Raw genomic sequence first — 11,835 nt, 5'->3', positions numbered from 1 at the left:
GTGTGGGTTTGTGGGGTTGTGGTGGGGGGGGGGGCGGGGGGGGGGGGGGGGGGGGGTGGGGGGGGGGGGGGGTGGGGGGTGTGTGTGTGGTTGGTTGGTTGGTTTGTTTTTGTTTTTTTGCTGGAGAGAGATCTGGGAGTCCTTTCCAACAGATATGAGTTTCTGATATCTTAATTGAAGGGGGACTTGAATACTCCTGGGGGAATTGTGCGCCAAAATATTTAAAATCCTGTAACAAAATTAAAATTCTGTGCACAATATTTTAAAATTCTGCACGTTATTTGTCAAAAATAACATACTCTAATCACACCAATTTAAATTGTTTTTGGTCATTTATTTCAAAATCCCTGTCAGCAAGTATGTCTGTAACAATACAGATGACAAAAAAGATTCAGGAAATGTTTTTTGACAAATAGATTCCTTACTAGGCATATTAATACAGAATTCTGGGTAATTCATTTAAACTACAATACAGAACCGTATTTCCTGCACTCCTCAGAAGTAGTGAAAAGACAGGGGGAGTTAGGGGTAACTGAGGAGCTAAGGAAGGAGCCTGGGTGTGAACTTAGAGGGTTGTGAGAAAAGTATGGAACAGGTTTTTTGGGGCCATTGGGAGGGATTGTTAGGACACCCCCCTGTGGCCCTGCGCCTCCATTCCCATTTCCCTTCCCCAGTCTGTCCTCCCCCACTAGCCCTTATGAGCCACTGTCTGACCCCCACAGCAGTTCTATGTGGTCTCCCCATATCCCCTGTCTCCTGACCTGGCCCGACAGGTGCTGAAGGGAAAGAACCTGCCTTCTTCACCCTAGCTGACCGGGATCTGCTGCTCTGTTCTAGTGCCATAGAGCCCTCTGGTGGGCAAAAAGCAGAACTGAAGCAACTTTTCCAGAAGAAGCTTTTTTTTTTTCTATGCAAAAAATTAAAAATATGCCCAGCTTGTTAATTGTGTGCAGTGGTGCAAAATTCCCCCAGGAGTAATTGAATTCAACTGACTTTTTCTCTCAAATGTGTGTTAGTTGTAGTTGTGAAATTGGTGTAAACAAAAAACGAGTTCTAATCAACCTGGATAAAAATCCTTTCCCCTCTGTCATTTCTCACTTTCAGCCTCATTCCATCTGAGAATGCTATTAGTTTGTCTATAAAGTTCCAGGATAGACAAAACCTGAACTTCTAATGCAGAAAAGCATAAAGTTATTAAAAATAAAAGTTATAAATCTATTTTTTCTTTGCAAGTTCAGGTCACCTTTAAACAGCTACTTGTGTTCCCCTAGAGCAGGGGTGGGCAAACTGCAGGCCACATCCGGCCTCCCAGCTGTTTTAATCTGGCCCTTGAGCTCCCGCTGGGGAGCTAGATCTGGGGCTTGCCCCGCTGCGGCGCTCCAGAACGGGGAGCAAGGTTGGGGCCGCTCCATGTGGCTCTCAGAAGCAGAGGCATGTCCCCCGTCTCCGGCTCCTATGCGTAGGGGCAGCCGGGGGGCTCCGCTCTGCATACTGCCCCCACCCCAAGTGCATCCCCAACCCCAGTCCGGAGCGCCCTCCCACCCCCTGAACTCCTTTCTAGCCCTACCCCTGAGCCTTCACCCCCTCCCGCTGCAGTGCTGGGCGATCATATTTCCCAAAGAGAAAATGGGACACTCCGAACCTCTTGCCCAAGGCGTCCCCTCCTTCTCTCCCCTGCACCCCTCCCCCTGACAAGACTCATCCGTCACTGGAACCCTGAGGAGGGCCCCCTCAGGAGTCTGTCACCTGTCACTGGAACTTTGCAGGGGCCCCTGTTGCTGGAACCCTGCCAGGCTGCCAGCTCCAGAGTCCCACAGCCCCTGGGGCTGAAGCAGAGAATGTCATGGGGGTTTCTGGAAGTGACTTCCATGACCTCCGTGACCTAAATGTAGCCTTAATCATAGCAGAACAGGCGCTCCTCTGATCGAGGAGGGGGTCAGAAGATCCAAAAGAAGAATTAGGAAGACTTTGTGGGGTTGCAGAATGTTGCCCTGTGCCAGATTAGAGAGATTGTGGACAAGGGAGGTGTTCCTCACATAACTTGTGTAATTTTGACTGTCATTAATTTTAGGGGTGTCAAGCAATCAAAAACATTAATTGTGCGATTAAACAATAAAACACCATTTATTTAAATATTTTTGGATATTTTCTACATTCTCAAATATATTTATTTTAATTGCAACACAGAATACAAAGTGTACAATGCTCACTATATTTTTAGTACAAATATTTGCCTTGTAAAAAACAAAATAAATAGTATTTTTCAATTCATCTAATACAAGTAGAATTATGTACAAAAAAACCTGCATTCAAAAATAAAAATATGTAAAACTTTAGGGCCTACAACTCCACTCAGTGCTCGAATAACTTTGGTTACAATTTTCAGGAGATAATGCTGCCTACTTCTTGTTTACAATGTCACCTGAAAGTGAGAACAGGCATTCACGTGGCACTGCTGTAGCCAGTGTCACAAGTTATTTACATGCCAGATGTGCTAAATATTCATGCTTCAACCACCATTATAGAGGACATGCGGCCATGCTGATGATGGGTTCTGCTCGATAACAATCCAAAGCAGAGCGGACCGATGCATGTTCATTTTCATCATCTGAGTCAGATGCCACCAGCAGAAGGATGATTTTCTTTTTTGCTGGTTCGGGTTCTGTAGTTTCCACATTGGAATGTTGCTCTATTAAGATTTCTGAAAGCATGCTCCACACCTCATCCCTCTCAGATTTTGGACGATACTTCAGATTCTTAAACCTTGGGTCGAGTGCTGTAGCTGTTTTTAGAAATCTCACATCAGTACCTTTTTGCATTTTGTGAACTCTACTGTGACACGTGCTGGGTCATTGTCTGTGACTGCTATAACCTGAAATATATGGCAGAAAGCAGGTAAAACAGAACAGGAGACATATAATTCTCCCCCAAGGAGTTCAGTCACCCTAAAAAAAAAAAAAATCATTAATTAAATTTAACGAGCATCTCTCAGAGTCCCTGGGCAATGCTCTGGAACTGCTCCCCTTAAAGCCAGTCAGGACTTTGGGGAGCCTCCTCTCCCTTGGAGCAGACTGTCTTCAGGGCAAGAAGCTCACACGGCTTCACCTCCTGGGAGCATTCAGCATATGCTCCTCCGTGCGCTTCCCACAGCGAGTCCGCCCAGGCGGCGTCCTGGGGAAGCCAAAGGGTTCTGCACCCCCTACTTCGCAGTCAGATGTGACTCTCAGCCAGCCAGTAAAACAGAGGTTTATTAGATGACAGGAACACGGTCTAAAATAGAGCTTGTAGGTACGGCAGCGAACGGGACCCCTTGGCCGGGTCCATTTTGGGGTTCAGAGAGCCAGACACCCACGTCTGCCCTCACTCGTAGTCCCCAGGTAGCTCCAACTCTCCAACCCCCTCCAGCCCTTCCTTCTCTTGGCTTTGTCTCTTTCGTGGGCCAGGAGGTCATCTGATCTCTTTGTTCACCTTTAGCTATTTCCTTGCGGGGGGGGGGGGGGAAGGGGCCCTGGCCATTTGTTGCCAGGGAGACAGAATGTCAGTGATTTATGCACACTGTCCTTTCCCTACCACCTAGAGACTTAAGAAATGCATAGGGGAAACTGAGGCACCCACACAGTATTCTGAGGAAACATTAAGAACAGTCCCACTTCGTCACATCTCTCCCCCCTTCGAGACTGAACTGAGCGAGGTCACTTTAGCCAGTGCCCTGGGGAAGTTTGAACCCACCCACGTTCCCATGGATGCCTCATCATCTCTCCCATTCCTTGGTGGGAGTTACACCAGGACCGTCCAGATTCACATCCTCCCATGGGTCTGAGCTTGATGGCGCTTGCAGGCTGCATGTGGGAAGGTTTATGGGCCTGTACCCTTTTGCCTCCCCAATACCTCTGGGCTCTAAACTGAGATTGGGTCTTTTCCCAGCGCTCCAGTTTGGAGGGCTGCAATTCGAGCTCTCTTGGTTAAGAGCCCCCATCTTGACCTTTGCCACCCTCTGAACAGGTGTCTCTGTCTCCAGCAGCTCGGCATCAGCCCCTTGCATGTGACGCCGCCTAAAACAATACAGCTGCAGCTTTCTAAGGGCCTGCACCATGGCCGGGCATTTCTTCTGTGAGGCCGCATAGTTCTGCTCCCAGGGCAGCAGTTTCTTGCTCAGGTACCCAGTGGGGTGTCTCCCGCCCTTCGCATCGGCTTGCATTAGCACCGTGCCCAGCCCTGCGTCTGAGGTGTTGGTGAACACTGCAAAAGGCTTGGCAAAGTCTGGGTTTACCAGATTTACTGGGCCCTGGATTAGAGCCTCCTTCAGTATACAGAGAGCCCTCTGGCCCTGCTCGGTCCAGACCACCTCGTCTGGCTTACCCCTCTCACATAGCTCAGGGATGGGGGCAGCTAGGGATCTAACGTGGGGTACAAACCTCTGGTAGCACCCCGCCATCCTGATAAAGGCCTGGACTTGTTTCTTGGTCTGGGGAATGGGCCAATCTCTGATAATCTCCACCTTGCACTTTTCAGTTTTTACCGTCAGTCCTGCCTCCTTGAGGCAGCCCAGCACTCTCTTCACCTGGGACACCTGTTCCTCCCAGGTCTGGCTAAAGACACACGTCATCGATGTACGCCAGGGCCAAGTTCTCCATCCCCCTCAGCTTGTCTAGAATCTCCCCAGGCCTAGGCATGGGGTAGGCATCGGACACGGTGATGGCTTTAAGCTTCCGATAGTCCCCACAAAACCAGATCATCCTGTCTCCCTTGGGGACCAGCCCTACGGGTGAGGCCCATGGGCTGTTGAACAGCTGGATCACATCTAAAGCCAGCATGTCCTTGACCTCTCTCTCCAGGTTCTGGGCTGCTTTCCCAGTGACTCTGAATGGGGAACACCTGATGGGGAGATTGGCTCCCACCTCAGGGAAGAGATCCACCCAGGGGTCTTCCCCCTTCTCCCAATCCTCCCTTTTCAGGCTCAGGGGTCCCCTCACTTTCCTCCCATACAGCAGCTCAAAAGGGAAGAACCCTGTGGATTCCTGGAGCACCACCAGCTGCCTCCCGATTTCCCCACAGTTCTACTTCCCCTTGGGGAGCCCATTCCTGGTACAGGAATCCCTTCTCCCACAGGACTCTGTCCCTGCAGCCTTCCCCAAGGGGGTTTGCAGCACTGTGGCCAGCAAGTTCCCTCAGCTTCCCCAAGGAGGGATCCTTCTGCAGCTCGGTCTGGAATTCAGCTGCTGGGGAAGGGAGTGGGACCTGCTCCCTCTCACTGGCTGGGCCTGGGGTCACAGCCCCCTGAGCCCGGTCCCTGGTAGCTTCCTCCCTGCTGTGTAATCACTTCCCAGCAGCACGTCTGGACCAGGCAAACCTTGTTGGCAGCCGACCTGCCCTGCCTGTGTGTTCCCCCACTCAGCTGGGGTCTCAGCTCCCACCGTGCCCAGCACTGTCCTTGTTGTCCCAGTGGGGCCAGGCAGCGAGCTCTCTGCTCTGGTCACAGCATCAGAGCCAGCATGAGCCCCCTCTCCGGTGTGCAGGGGGGGCGGGGAGCATCTCTCCTTCCCACTCAGCCCCAGAGGTCTGGTTACAGGTAGGCAGGTATTCTGAGCCCAGCAGCCCCTCCCTCCTGCCAGCCAGGTCATTTGCATTTTCACTGACCATTTCCCTCTTAGCCAATTGGTTAGCGGGATTCAAATTCAAATCCTCGGCCATTACAGGGGCAGGGCCTGGATCTTGTCCCAAAGAGACACGGTCACCCCGCCAACAGGACCTCACAGCCGATATCCTGGAGAACCCCAATGGCCAGCCAGCCCGACCCCTCCTGGGTCTGCACAGGGATCCGGGCCATAGACAGGGCGAGGGCCTTCATCCCGGGGACCTTCACCCAGGTCACACAGCCCCTCAGCATCTGCGACTGCACCACCCGGGGCCCGACAACAGTTCTCTCTGTCCCAGGGTCTCGCCACCGCAAGCATGTCTCCCCCTTGACCCTCACCTTCCGCTCCCACTGGGGGTCCGAGGGGCCTGAGCCCAGGAGACTCCACGCAGACATATAGGCCGGGGCCAGGAGTGGGAGCCTATCCACCACCCCACCCATCTGGCTGACAGCGTCTATGGCCTTGGGACCCAGCAAGGGAGCTAGACACTGGGGCTTTTCCGCAGGGTCCTCCTCGTTCAAATCGCCCGCCTGCGTGAAGGCCGTGCGGTGGGCATCCACATCTCCTCCCTCCTTAACCAGGGGCAGCAATTTAGTGTTAAGGCTCCCTGCGGAACTGGCAGCCTGGGGTCTATCCCCACTCACCCCTGGGGAGCTCCCAATGCCTCTCCACTCCACCATCGCCAGTCCATGCTGCTGTTGCTTTTCCTGCAGCTTTTCCTCGGGCTCTTGCTCTCTCTCACGGTCCTCTCACTCTCTTGGACTCAGCTCCAGTCCCATCCGTCTCCGATCCGCTGATGGGGAACCCGATCGTGAAGACCCCTGTCTGGTTGGGGACCAGACTCTTGGGGATGCCTGGCTACTGCTCCAGCTGCTCCCAGATCCTCTTGTAGCCCCATCTGGGTCAGGAATCTGCTCCTTAGAGCAGTTCTCATCCTCCAGCTGCATGATTAACTGGGCCTTGGTGAACTTCCCAAGCGTAACCCTCTCTTTTCGCACAGGATCACAATGTCCTTCTTGAGGAGATGGTGATAGGCCATCACTCCTCTGTTCCCAAGTTGCTTTGGACTCACAGGCCCGTGTGCTCTCAGCTCCCCCATGGTTTCCAGGAAGAACCCCTAGTGTGCCAGCCCTTCTCGTGGTCACCATCTCTTTGCTAGGGTTGAGCTTCAGACTTCTCCACCCCTGGGACTGCTGCTGCAATCCCCAGGGGAACCCTGTTACTGCAAAGTCCTTCTCTCTCCCAGGGTCGAGCGGCAAGCTCCTCCGCCCCTGAGACTGCTCGCTGCAGTCCTCAGGAGGACCCCGTTACTCCAACAGTCCTTCTCGCTGGTCACACACTCCTAGGGGTTAATCGCCCCCTGAAACCGTTCCCGTTCTGTTTTACTGCTCCCCAGTCACTTACTGCAAGAAGCGCCATTCACGGGGTGCAGTACATCCCACCGCTGCCACCCAGTTGTCACGGAATCCCTGGGCGATGCTCTGGAACTGCTCCCCACAAAGCCAGTCAGGACTTTGGGGAGCCTCCTCTCCCTTGGAGCAGACTGTCTTCAGGGCAAGAAGCTCACACAGCTTCACCTCCTGGGTCTCTCCTGGGAGCATTCAGCATATGCCCCTCTGTGCGCTTCCCACAGCGAGTCCACCCAGGCGGGATCCTGGGGAAGCCAAAGGGTTCTGCACCCCTCACTTCGCAGTCAGATGTGACTCTCAGCCAGCCAGTAAAACAGAGGTTTATTAAATGACAGGAACACGGTCTAAAACAGAGCTTGTAGGTACGGCAGCAAACAGGACCCCTTGGCCGGGTCCATTATGGGGTTCAGAGAGCCAGACACCCACGTCTGCCCTCACTCGTAGTCCCCAGGTAGCTCCAACTCTCCAACCCCTTCCAGCTCCTCCTTCTCTTGGCTTTGTCTCTTTCGTGGGCCAGGAGGTCACCTGATCTCTTTGTTCACCTTTAGCTATTTCCTTGCAGGGGGGGAAGGGGCCCTGGCCATTTGTTGCCAGGGAGACAGAATGTCAGTGATTTATGCACACTGGCCTTTCCCCACTACCTAGAGACTTAAGAAATGCATAGGGGAAACTGAGGCACCCACACAGTATTCAGAGGAAACATTAAGAACTGTCCCACTTCGTCACAGCATCATCAGCATGGAAGCATGTCCACTGGAATGGTGGCCAAAGCATGAAGGGCATACAAATGTTTAGCATATTTGACATGTAAATACTTTGCAATGCCGGCTATAAAAGTTCCATGTGAATGCCTGTTCTCGCTTTTGTGACATTATAAATAAGAAGCAGGCAGCAGTATCTCCCATAAATGTAAACAAACTTGTTTGTCTTAGTGATTGGCTGAACAAGAAGTAGGACTGAGTGGACTTGTAGGCTCTAAGGTTTTACATTGTTCTGTTTTTGAGTGCAGTTATGTAACAAAATCGATATTTGTAAGTTACACTTTCACAATCATTTGCATTACAGTATTTGTATGAGGTGAACTGAAAGATGCTATTTCTTTTGTTTATCATTTTTACAGTGCAACTATTTGTAATCAAAAGTAATAATATACAGTGAGCACTGTACACTTTGTCTTGTGTTGTAATAAAAATCAATGTATTTGAAAATGTAGAAAAACATCCCAAAATAATTGCAATTGGTATTCTATTATTTAACAGTGCGATTAATTTTTTTAATCACAATTAATTTTTTGAGTTAATCATGTGAGTTAACTGCGATTAATCGACATCCGCGACAGTGTTGGGGCCAGGGGTGGGGTGCTTCTCCCCCGGCCGCGGCAGGTCCAGGCTGGGTTGTGGGAGGGGCGCCTCTCCCCGGCTGCAGCAGGTCCTGGGCTGGGCTGGGGCCGGCGGGGAGAGGCCTCTCTCCCTGCCTGAGTGCCTGCGCGGTGCTTAATAGGCTACTGTGTGGCCTCACAGCTTAGAGGGAATTTAGGTTCTGACCATATTTTTTACGTGAGGAAAGAATGGAACTCTAGTCATAAAACAAACAAATAAAGTCCCGTATTATGGGATAGAAGTCTTACCTTTTCTCCTGCTTTTTTTTCCTGGTAGAAGGAAGTGCAGTGTTAAAGAACTGTTCAACTTCTGCTGGACACTCTTTGTTTACACCAAGGGTAAGCTGTTTTCATTAGCTACCTGCATTGTACACATTTTGAGTGGTTAACTTTGTGGTTTTATTTGATGTGATATGCTGTCTTTTAAAGGTAATTTCCGTATGATTGGAGATGATTTAGTAAATTCCTATCATTTGCTTCTGTGCTGCCTGGACCTGATTTTTGCAAATGCCCTTTTGTACCCAGATAGGAGAGAGTTGCTAAATCCATCATTCAAAGGTACGTTGGTGTTTGCATTTGAAAGACATTTTTTCTTGTTAGTTCTTTTTGAAATATAATTGATCATAGCTGACCTTTTTTGTTTCTTCCAGGTTTACCAGCAGACTTTCACACTGCTGAAGTCAAGGCCTCTGAAGAGCCTCCGTGCATCATTGCCACACTTTGTGAACTACATGATGGACTTATGGTAGAAGCCAAAGGAATAAAGGAACACTACTTTAAACCATACATTTCAAAGCTCTTTGATAGGAAGGTACATACTAATAACTTAAGAGTTTATAAAATGGTAGCATAAAACTGGGTGATTGGGCAACAAAATGGCAGATGAAATTCAGTGGTGGTAAATGCAAAGTAATGCACATTGGAAAACATAATCCCAATTATACATATAAAATGGTGGGGGCTAAATTAGCTGTTGCCACTCAAGAAAGATCTTGGAGTCAATGTTGGGAAGCATTAAGAAAGAGAGATAAGACAAAAAATATCAGATTGCCTCTATATAAATTCATGGTACACCCACATCTTGAATACTGCGTGCAGATGTGGTCGGTTCAGCTCAAAAAAAGATATATTGGAATTGGAAAAGATTCAGAAAAGGGCAACAAAAATATTTAGAGGTATGGAACAGCTTCCATATGAGGAGATATTAATAAGACTGGACTTTTCAGCCTGGAAAAGATACAACTAAGAGGGATCTGACAGAGGTCTATAAAGTCATGACTGGTGTGGAGAAAGTAAATAAGGAAGTGTTATTTACTCTTCCTAACACAAGAACTAGGGGTCACCAAATGAAATTAATAGGCAGCAGGTTTAAAACAAATGAAAGGAAGTATTTCTTCACATGACGCACAGTCAACCTGTAGAACTCTTTGCCAGAGGATGTTGTGAAGGCCAAGACTACAGCAGGGTTCAAAAAAGAACTAGATAAATTCATGGAGGATAGGTCCATCAATGGCTATTAGCCAGGATGGGCAGGGATGCTGTCCCGAGCCTCTATTTGCCAGAAGCTGGGAATGGGTAACAGGGAGTGGATCACTTGATGATTACCTATTCTACTCATTCCCTCTGAAGCACCTGGCATTGGCTACTGTCGGAAAACAGGATACTAGGCTAGATGAACCTTTGCTCTGATCCAGTGAGGCCATTCTTACGTTCTTAAAATGGTAGTATCCATATAAAAAATGATCCTTATACATAAACAAAGGAGTGCAAGTGGGGATATAATGTAGAGGCAAATGGACACAGTGATTGGCACAGGTTTTGGTAGTTGGGCATTTTGGCAGAAGTGGGTATTTTTGTTTAAACATTATTCTTCTATGAAGGAGAGAGATTAGTCAGGGTTGTGGGGGTTTTGTTGTTTCGTTTCCCCAGTTATACACTAGCAGAGAACTGCCTTCTCCTCTTGATTCTGAAACTCCATTATGTGGACTGGCTAAGGCCCTGTCTATACTGGGAGCAGAACAGTGCTAGTGACAACAGTGTTTAAATATACCAGCAGGATTCTAGCATTGTGATCATTCTGGACAGGAACTTTCTGACTGAGAATTATGTGAGAACTATGTTATAAAACAATTTTATACGCTACCTATGGGGATGGTTGGTAGCATAGTTCTATGGCTAGGATCTAGCAAAACATTGTGAGAGTGAGGAGCCTTCTACTGCTGAGATGTCGTCTATACAACAAATTCATCCTCACTGGTCTTGTGCAGCAAAAATCCAGAGAATGATTTTGATCCTAATCATCTGCATTACAATTAAACTAACATGCTTCCACTCTTCTGGAATTGAACAGGTTTTGGATTTACTACTTTTTAAAAATTGCATTACATGTAATCTTATTTTTCAACTCTCTTGTTTCCAGATTTTAAAAGGAGACTGCCTCTTGGATTTTTGCAGCTTTGCAGATAACAAGTAAGTGCTGGATGACGATCTTAATCAATGATAAAGTTAAGCCATTTATACATGCAAGAAACATCTCAACTCTGCTCCACAGCTGTTTCATTTTCCAGTGGGAGCAGAGCTTAACTCACTTGCTCCAATACTTACTGGAAACCAAGTCTTGGAGGGTCACCAGCGGCAAGAGAGGCCAAGGAGACCAGGCCCTGCAGTGAGCCCAAGGGAATCAGGATAGGGCAGTGGCTCTCAACCTGTGGCCCATGGTCCACTTACGGTCCAATCACCACACAGCTGCAGCCCATGTGACATCCTCAGGGCCATACAGGTAGTATATTGTGTGGATGCGGCTCACATAACACACACAGAACTGCATATGCGACCCACAGTGGTAAATAGGTTGAGAACCATTAGGCTATGGTGTTAGAAAAGGGGGAGTCAAGTCATTCATTGGCATGTGCACTATTACTGATATTGGTTAGTTTCCAATCACTGAATGCTATTACTAAAATTAATAAATGTTTTGACTATTCATTGCTTTCAACTGTATAGACTAATTCCATTGGCTAGTTTGTCTGGCTAGTTTGTATGGCTTCTTTAACAGCTTAACTCTTAATAAATGCAGTATGGCTTCTTTTTCAGCAAAGCATTGAATAAGGAGTATGAAGAGTATGTTTTATCAGTGGGTGACTTTGATGAGAGGGTTTTCTTAGGAGCAGATGCAGAAGAAGAAATTGGAACGCCCCGAAAGTTTGCTGTTGACATGCCAGTGGGGAAAACAACAACAAGAGCTCATGTGGAGTGTCATCTTCAGCAGCATTTTGAAAAGGTAATGTAACCTGTCTATTTCACTATTATTATTTACATATGCAGGTTTCAATGCCCACTGTTTGTCAGAAATGGGAAAAATACATTTTACGTGTAACCCAAGAATATTGTTCATTATATCTATCTGCTCTGC

General features: G+C 48.4%; 1 protein-coding gene across 5 annotated transcripts in view; it reads left to right on the top strand.

Annotated features, from left to right (window-relative positions):
* RBL1 (RB transcriptional corepressor like 1) overlaps positions 1-11,835 on the top strand; it is a 73,017-nt gene that overhangs the window by 14,404 nt on the left and 46,778 nt on the right. For all 5 annotated transcript variants that reach the window (XR_004647813.1, XM_034787098.1, XM_034787100.1 and 2 more), the window contains exons 4-8: positions 8,701-8,762; positions 8,853-8,981; positions 9,074-9,234; positions 10,843-10,892; positions 11,517-11,703. Coding sequence is in view for 4 of the 5 variants with exons in the window: in XM_034787098.1 (XP_034642989.1) it covers positions 8,701-8,762; positions 8,853-8,981; positions 9,074-9,234; positions 10,843-10,892; positions 11,517-11,703 (589 nt within the window). In the remaining variant the exon portion in view is untranslated. The remainder of the gene's footprint in view (positions 1-8,700; positions 8,763-8,852; positions 8,982-9,073; positions 9,235-10,842; positions 10,893-11,516; positions 11,704-11,835) is intronic.

This window comes from Trachemys scripta, chromosome 12 (assembly GCF_013100865.1).
Source record: "Trachemys scripta elegans isolate TJP31775 chromosome 12, CAS_Tse_1.0, whole genome shotgun sequence".
Classification (NCBI taxonomy): domain Eukaryota; kingdom Metazoa; phylum Chordata; order Testudines; family Emydidae; genus Trachemys; species Trachemys scripta.
This window is presented reverse-complemented; position numbering and strand designations above follow the sequence as displayed.